Source organism: Pygoscelis adeliae, unplaced genomic scaffold (assembly GCF_000699105.1).
Source record: "Pygoscelis adeliae isolate BGI_AS28 unplaced genomic scaffold, ASM69910v1 Scaffold79, whole genome shotgun sequence".
NCBI lineage: Eukaryota > Metazoa > Chordata > Aves > Sphenisciformes > Spheniscidae > Pygoscelis > Pygoscelis adeliae.
In genome coordinates, this window is record NW_008825532.1 from 2696544 (window position 1) to 2704065 (window position 7522).

Below are 7522 nucleotides of genomic sequence, written 5' to 3' on the forward strand. Positions count from 1 at the left end.
GATCCCGGGCAGGCTGCTGCTCTGATTCTACACACCCAGGGGCCACGTCCGCGCCGGCACTGGGGATGGACCCTGCCGAGCCGTGTCCCGGGTGGCAGGGGACAGGTGTCCTGCAGACACCCGCCCGGGGCTGTGGGAGGCCGTGGAGGGGCAGTGGGTGGCCCCGCCGACTCACCGAGAGGATGCGGTCTCCCCTCCGCAGCTCCCCACTGAGGTCGGCAGGGCCTCCAGCCAGGATGAAGGACACGAAGATCCCCTCACCATCTTCCCCCCCAACAATGTTGAAGCCCAGGCCAGTGGAGCCTTTGTGCAGGATGATTTTCCGGGGCTCCCTGGAAGGACAGACACGGGACAGGGAGACATCAGGGTGAGGAGCAGCGAACCTGGTGACAGGGTCAGCCGTGCCCGGGCGTTCCAGCACGCTGGTGGGGCTGGAGTCACCCTGAGTGTAAACTGCCGTGACAGCCCTCGGCACTGAGGAGGCTGATAAACCGGGAGAGGTGTGGGCAGTTGCACAAGTGACATGAGACAGAGCACAGACGGAGACAGAGCATCTGCTGTGAAATCTCGCACAGAAACATCGGACTGCGAGGCGGCATCGGATGCTGCGAGCCTGGGCATCGAGGACGGCGTGGCCGTGCCAGGAGAGGGTGATCAAGCCCCTCAGCACCCGTGCAGCACGGCAAGCGTGCCGCAACCCCATGCACCCCCATGCCACAGGCCCTGTGCGGCTCAAGAGAAGTCCTAAATTTTTTGATGATGACTTAATTCTTTCACAGCTCCAACAATAGGCAGGCAAAGGCAGAAAGACTGCCTGGCATCGCAAAAATCCTGTGTCAATTTTCGTCTGGGAAAAAAACCCCTAAGTCTGATGGGAACAACGGCAGCTCCCAGCTTAAGCACTGGATTAAAATAAGAAGGAATAAATGACGCCAGACAATTAGCATAGGCTGGCAGTGATTGTCGGCCAGCATGACACTGAGGACCATCAGTGCATCCACTGCGGTGACCAGCTGGATCCTGGGCACTCTGGAGGGTACCGCAAGGACTGAGGACCTGCCAGTGAGCTCAGCAGCCAGATCAACCCCATGCCTGCCAGGGAGCAGAGGGAGATCTCTGGGACACAGTAGGAGAGATGCTGGAGCCCCAGGCATGGCACTGGCCGAGGGCACCCGCAGTGGACCCTAAAATGCTGGCAGTTGTGCTAAGGGGACCCTGGGGCACCGGGGGGGCTGGCCCAGCGGGGCCCCCCCGGCTGCCGGCAACAGCCGGGGAAGGAGCAGGGCTCAGGCAGCATGAGCAGAGCAGGGACCCAGAGGAATAAAGTTTGGCTGAGCAGCCAGCATGAAGCCCTGAAGCCTGGTAGTGTGCTCCCAGGCCACTCTTGCAAGAAAACATCTTTTTCAGCCCCCTGTGCCAGGCTGGAGCATCACTGCTGTCACCTGGGTGAATGGGGGAAGGTTTTGGTGCTTTCACAGATGCAGGCAGCAGGATTTACCTCCAGGGACACGTGCCAGCACCCCAGGAAATGTCTCCCACCATCCTTTCCCGTGGGGGAGTCCTGATGCACTGAATGTCACTTAGCTCCAGGCAACCACCTTATAAGGCAGGAGAGGGACAGACAGAAGTGCGGGACATCCAAGAAGGTCTTGGTGGGCTCCTGCCCTGCCCAGGCCCCGGGCTCAGCACAGCCTGACCCTCCTGGCTCTCCCAGCCGCTCCTCTCCCCATCCCCACACCTCCCATGAGGCACTGCAGCACCCTGGTCCCCTACCTCTGGTCACACTTGCTCCTGTGGCCTTGCTGTTGCCTGGAAGGGGACAGGGATGGCTGACCCCTGTAGGACATGGACGACGAGACATTGACCGTGAACATTGCGGTGTGGCAGGCTCTGCTGGCGGCACTGGCCAGGAGCCCTGTGAGGCAGGAATGTTCTGAATGCTCCGCGCCACGGCCGCCCCGTGCTGCCTGACTCTGCCTCTTGCTGGCTGCGGGGCCGGTGGCTTCCCAGACCCACACACAGGGTTTTTTATGGAAGCGCTGAAAGGATGCAGCCTTCGCTCTGTTAGACCCTACAGACTTAACTCCTTCCTGCCCCTGCAGGCATGGACAGCACTGCCCCGACTGGGGGGAGCACCCAAGTGAGGGCAAATTCGCAGCCCGGCTCCCCGTGCCTGCAGCTCCACACACACCATGCATCACCGCAGCCCCTTGCCTTCAAATGCAGAGGTATGGCAGAATCATAACTCCAGCTACGCATTTCTGATGGGGCAGAGGCTGAATCTGCTTTGTGACCTCCAGAAAATACCTGCTTTATCCTTATGGCCTTTGGATGCATTCGAGCTCTGAGCTAAGCGAGGCTCAGGGCTTGGCTGGACCGTAGCGTGGGGCTGGGATGCAGGCATCAGTCCCTCTGCAGCAAAGCTATGCCTGGGGCTAGAGCTCTCCCAGGGGAAGAAATAGGTCAGATTTCTGGGTCTGCAAACCCTGCCTCCAACCAGCTGATGAACTTGCTCTGCCCCTTGGGTTTTGCTGCTGCCCAAGCAGAGTGCAGGAACCACCACCCCAACTTGGCCTGGTGGGAAGCATCACCAGCACCCATGAGGACCAGGCGGTTTGGTGGAAGGTAGAGAGACACTACAGGAACCAAGAAGAGGAAATGAAGCTCCAGACAGGTACATCTCAGGTCTGTCATGACACGCACTCTCTGCTTCCATCCTCATCCTGGGTGGCAGGACATGGATCCCGCAGGCAGATACCACGCTGGATGTTGCAGCATTAACACTGGGACCTCGGTGCAGAGTGACTGCGGGAATCCTGTGGGGCTGTGCCGGGTCTGGATTGCAGTGGTGGAGCTCATTGGAAAACAGATGCTCTGGTCCCTGGCCCCGGGTGCTGCAGGACACGAGGGTCACTGGAGCCACATCTGCATCTGCAGCAGTACTTGTGCCCATGGGAGGCGAAGGGGCTTGATACTGGATCCAGGTCAGGACCTCTGCTTCTCCTGGGGAATGGCTGGCAGGAGCCTCCTGGCTTTTTCAGGGGAGTCGCTGCCTTTCCCCACACCAGTAAGATGCATTTGGACCACACCGGTCCCAGTGCACAATCGTGGTGATGCACGAGCCAACAGACCCGCAGTGATGCACATGAGTTTTTCAACACTGCCCTGGGATGGATGAGGGAGGTGCTGAGCCCACCACAGGCTGCGAATCTGGCGGGGAGCAGGGGGCTGTGGCTGGGTACAGTGGCCAAGCGTGCCAGCCTGTCTGCAGCGGGGCCCTCTGCAAAGCAGCACCATCCTCTAGCGGCCACTGGCACGTGCTGCACCAGGGCCACTGCCAAGCCACCGCTGAGCCACCGCTGAGCCATTGCCGTGCCATTGCCACTGGGCCGTGTCCAGCCCAGGCTGGGCTGCTCCCTCCGCTCTCTGGCTGCAAATAAGGACATCAATGCGTGTAGGAAGGGACACCCTGGTGGGACCGGGGTCCCTGGCAAGAGACAGATGGTGCGTTTTCCGAGTGCTGGGACTCAGTCCCTTCTGTGGTGCAACGTAATGGCAGAAAGCACTGCTCCTGGGTGTGGCATCATCCCCCAGTGCCCTGACAGCACAAGAGTTGCTACACCCAGCGAGGATGCGGCACCAGGAACAGGCTGTAGAACCAGCATCATTGGTGCCGAGACCAGGTGGGAGAGATGGGGCATGGGCGGAGGCCAGTGCTGCACAGGTCACGGAGCACAGAGGCACCCAGCCGCAGACGAGCACCAAGCAGCGAGAAATCCCCATGATGAAGGTGAGTGCAGCCACCCTCTGGGAGGACAGTGGACCTGATGCTAGATGGCAAGTCAGGGTCTCCCGTTCTGGCATCCACCAGCACCCCGCAGAACGGGACAATCCCAGCTGAGGCTACAGCATCTTCCACTGCAAATGCAACCCTGAAACCAGCCTGCAACCTCGCTCCTAACTGCAGAGCCAGCCCTAAGCCTAACCCGAGTGTCAGTCCTAAGAATACAGCCTGAGCCCTACAGCCCTGGCCCTGGGGATACCAAACCCAGAGCAGGCTCAGCACTGGCCCCGAGGCTGTTGGAAGCAGAGGGAAAGCTGTGAGCCCGGGCAAGCAGAGCAGGATCAGCCAGGTCTTGCTCTCTTGTCCTCAGCATGAGGCTTTGGAGAAAGTTTTACACTGCCTTTAGGCTTGGAGCAGTGTCTCCTTTGTGCATCTCTTTATTTCCCGGGTTCAGGAAACAAACCTGCTCACGCAGTGTAAATGATGCTAGTGGGGAAAAGGTGTCCATGCCAGGACTGTGCAGGAGGCTGTCAAGCCCGGGGCTGGCAGCCGGTGAAATGGCACCTGGGTGCAGGTGGTTTGGGATGCTGGGCTCAGGGAGCACGGGAGGAGGAGCCTCCCGTACTTGTACCCAGAGCTGTGCCCCCCCCGGCCCCTCACCCCCAGCACAGCTCCACTTGGGGACAGCCTGCTTGCAGCCTGGGAGCCTGTGGTGCTGCCAGCACCAGATGGCACCGTAAGGGCAGGGAACACCTTGTATTCCAGGTATTGTAAAACAAGTAAGAGAACGAAGCTGAAATGCAGACATGTAAGGCTCGGGGAGGAGCAGGAGGGGGAACAGGGAAGGGGGGGATGCAGCGAGCCGGGGAGTGACACAGCAGGGCTGATCTCGGCGGGGTGAGCACGGAGCTCACTGCGGGGGCCCCAAGCTTTGCACCACGCACCCACAAACGGGCTTTCGGCCGAGGGTCTGCACCGGCAGCAGGGATGAGGTCAGGTAGCCAGGGAGGGAAAAAGAGGGAAGGAGAAGGAGCAGGGATTAGGGATGCTTATGCCTAGTACTCACCTGGTGAAGTCCTCATCCCCGATCATGTGCCGAGGGATGGGCGAGTACCGGGACGGAGTCACCTGGGGAGGGACGGGGTAGGCAGGCTTGCTCTCAACGCTGCCCAGGTAGCCCAGACTGGAGTTATGGCTTATGTGGTTGTCAGCCAAGGCTGAGAAGGCTGCAAGGGAGGAGAAGGGCATCAGGAGCAAAAATCCATCCACAACATGGACGTGGAGACCAGCCCAGCATTGCCCGCCGCCCCAGCACACTCTGTCCTCCCTAGCCCTGTGGTGCCCAGGCTGCCGCGCTAGCAGCCAGCGGCGTACGTACTGCTGGCATAGTCGGGGGGCGCATACATGTCGTTGAGGTGGATGTTGCCAGGCTTGGCCACCTTCAGGTACACCATGTCGGAGGTGTTCTTCAGGGCGGCCACTGCCTCCTCGTGCCGCACGTCCTGCAGGTTCGTGTTATTCACCTGCCGGAGGAAAGGGGCTGGGTGACACAGCCACAGGCAGGAGGGCAGGGGCCGATGTAGCCCTGCAGGAGCGGAGTGGTTTCCCGCAGGGTAGGTGCCGCAGTAGCTCCGGAGACAGGGTCCCATCTCCATGGGTTTGGCCCTCCTGCCTGCGGCTGGTGCTGCGCCTCCCACAGCACCATCCCAACAGGGACCCCAGGGAAGGGGCATGGGGCGCCGGCAGGACTGGGGCTGCGGTTCAGGATTGGCACCTACAGCGGAGACTGCCCGGCTTCGCCTCGCAGCCAGCTGCGGGCATGGGGCTTACCGCGAGCAGCCGGTCCCCGATCTGCAGGCGCCCATCCTTCTGGGCAGCGCCTCCCTCGATGATCTTGGTGATGTAGATGCTGTTGTCCCCGGGGATGTGCTGGTTTCCGATGCCCCCTGCGATGCTGAACCCCAGGCCTGAGGGGGAGTGAGAGGGCAGGTGAGGGGTGAGGGACAGATGGATGGACAGAGCCCCGGGCTGGCACCACGGCCCCTCTGCCTCACTGGGCTTCCCACCCTGCCCCAAACGTGGCAGGCAATGGGCCACCCCACTGCTGTGCAGGGATAGCCCAGCCACTGCGCACTGCACCGTGGGGCTGTCCCACACCCCGTGCCCCATAGCATCCCATGCTGCTGGGCTACCCTGCGGCATCCTGCACCGTGGCGGTGCCACCTCGCATCTCACGTCCCCCGTGATGCTGCTTTGCACCCTGTGGCATCTCACACCGAGGGGTCACTCCACACCATCCTGTGGGGCAGCGGGGCTCCCTGGTCCTGCAAGCAGAGTGAGGGGTTCACCTTTGGGGCCCTTCATCAGGTTGACCTCCATGATGGTCTCTGGCGGGGGCTGCCGGCGGCGCACCACGAGCCGTACCACAGGGCCCGCTTCCTTCAGAGCCTCCACGGCTTTGCTGTGCACCACCTCGGAGACGTCCACGTCATTCACTCGCAGCACACAGTCGTTCACCCTGCAGGCACAGGGTGGCTCTGAGCTACCCTGAGGAACTGCCAGCCCGTGCCACCCTCCTCTGAATACCTCTGCCGCCCTCCTCCGGCCACGTAGACCCTTGTGCAAAGGAGAGCTGCTCAAGCTGGCCAGATTCTGCCCTGCCAGGGTGAGAGTGGGGTCCCTCCCAAAGCGGGAGGCAGTGGGGGCTGGTCCCCACAGTGCGACCCTGGTGGAGATGGGAAATGAGGGGAAAGCCTGGATCCTGCTGCAGACTGCAGGGGGAAGGATGAGAGCCAGAGCCCGGTGCAGGGAGGGGAGGAGAGGTGGCTGCAGACAGGAGGCTGGTGGCACGGGACCATGGGCATCCCCGTACTGAAGGGACCTGGCAATGGGGAAGGGACCGGGGGGGCTGGGGACCATGGCAGGGGAGCAGGACAGGAGCTGCCTAGAGGGACCCTGGGGAGATCCCGGGTGACACCCTCATGGGGCTGCTCCCCCGGCCCTGTACACTCACCCCAGACGGCCGTCCATGGCTGCTGCTCCCCCGGGGATGATTTTGGTGATGAAGATACCCGGGTCATCTGGAATGTGGGGGTTATCAATTCCTCCTGCTATGCTGAAGCCAAGGCCGGAGTTACCCTGTGGAAAATCAAACACCGCGTCTTTCCCCCATGGGCAACTGTTTGCTGCTGGCCCTCCCGAAGTAGTTGCCCCCAAGCCACGGCTGCCCAGGGCACAGGAGCCCTTACAGCATCTGTCGTGCCCCAGGGTGCCCAGCTCCGGGGGCAGAGGGCTGTGTGGCAGGAGGGGAGGCCGGTGCTCATCAGCCGAGGTGCTCGGTGCAGCAGCACAGAGCACCGAACAGATGCAGCGGGAGAGTGGGACCCGCCGAGGACCGCCGCGTCTCCTCCAAGAGACTCTGAGGCAGGCGGTGAGCTGGGGGAAGAGGGGGTGGTCCTTGGCGGAGCAAACCTCCCCTTGCTGGCTGCTCTCCAGGAGGAGACACTGATGCTGCAGCCTGCATGGAGCAGTGGGGCTTGTGCCAGTCATCAGCATTCCACCCCTGCCCCCTTGCACCCTGGGATGCAGCCCTGGCATGGAGCCGACCTGGGGACAAGCAATGCTGATGCCAAAATTTTCAGGATTGGGTGGGGGGGGCTGTCAGGATGGAGTGGGGTCTCCAGTTCTGCCTCCTCTTCCTCCCGCACATGCTTGGAGCATCATTTGATCTTTGTCCTG

At 61.8% G+C, this 7522-nt stretch overlaps 1 protein-coding gene across 1 annotated transcript in view; it reads right to left on the reverse strand.

The window, feature by feature from the left end:
- The window catches only part of DLG3 (discs, large homolog 3 (Drosophila)), a 76384-nt gene that overhangs the window by 20587 nt on the left and 48275 nt on the right, over positions 1-7522 (reverse strand). The window contains exons 7-12 of the mRNA XM_009331752.1: positions 6798-6922; positions 6133-6302; positions 5615-5751; positions 5163-5307; positions 4851-5010; positions 172-332 (exon numbers count right to left, since the gene is read on the reverse strand). Of these exons, the coding sequence (XP_009330027.1) occupies positions 172-332; positions 4851-5010; positions 5163-5307; positions 5615-5751; positions 6133-6302; positions 6798-6922 (898 nt within the window). The remainder of the gene's footprint in view (positions 1-171; positions 333-4850; positions 5011-5162; positions 5308-5614; positions 5752-6132; positions 6303-6797; positions 6923-7522) is intronic.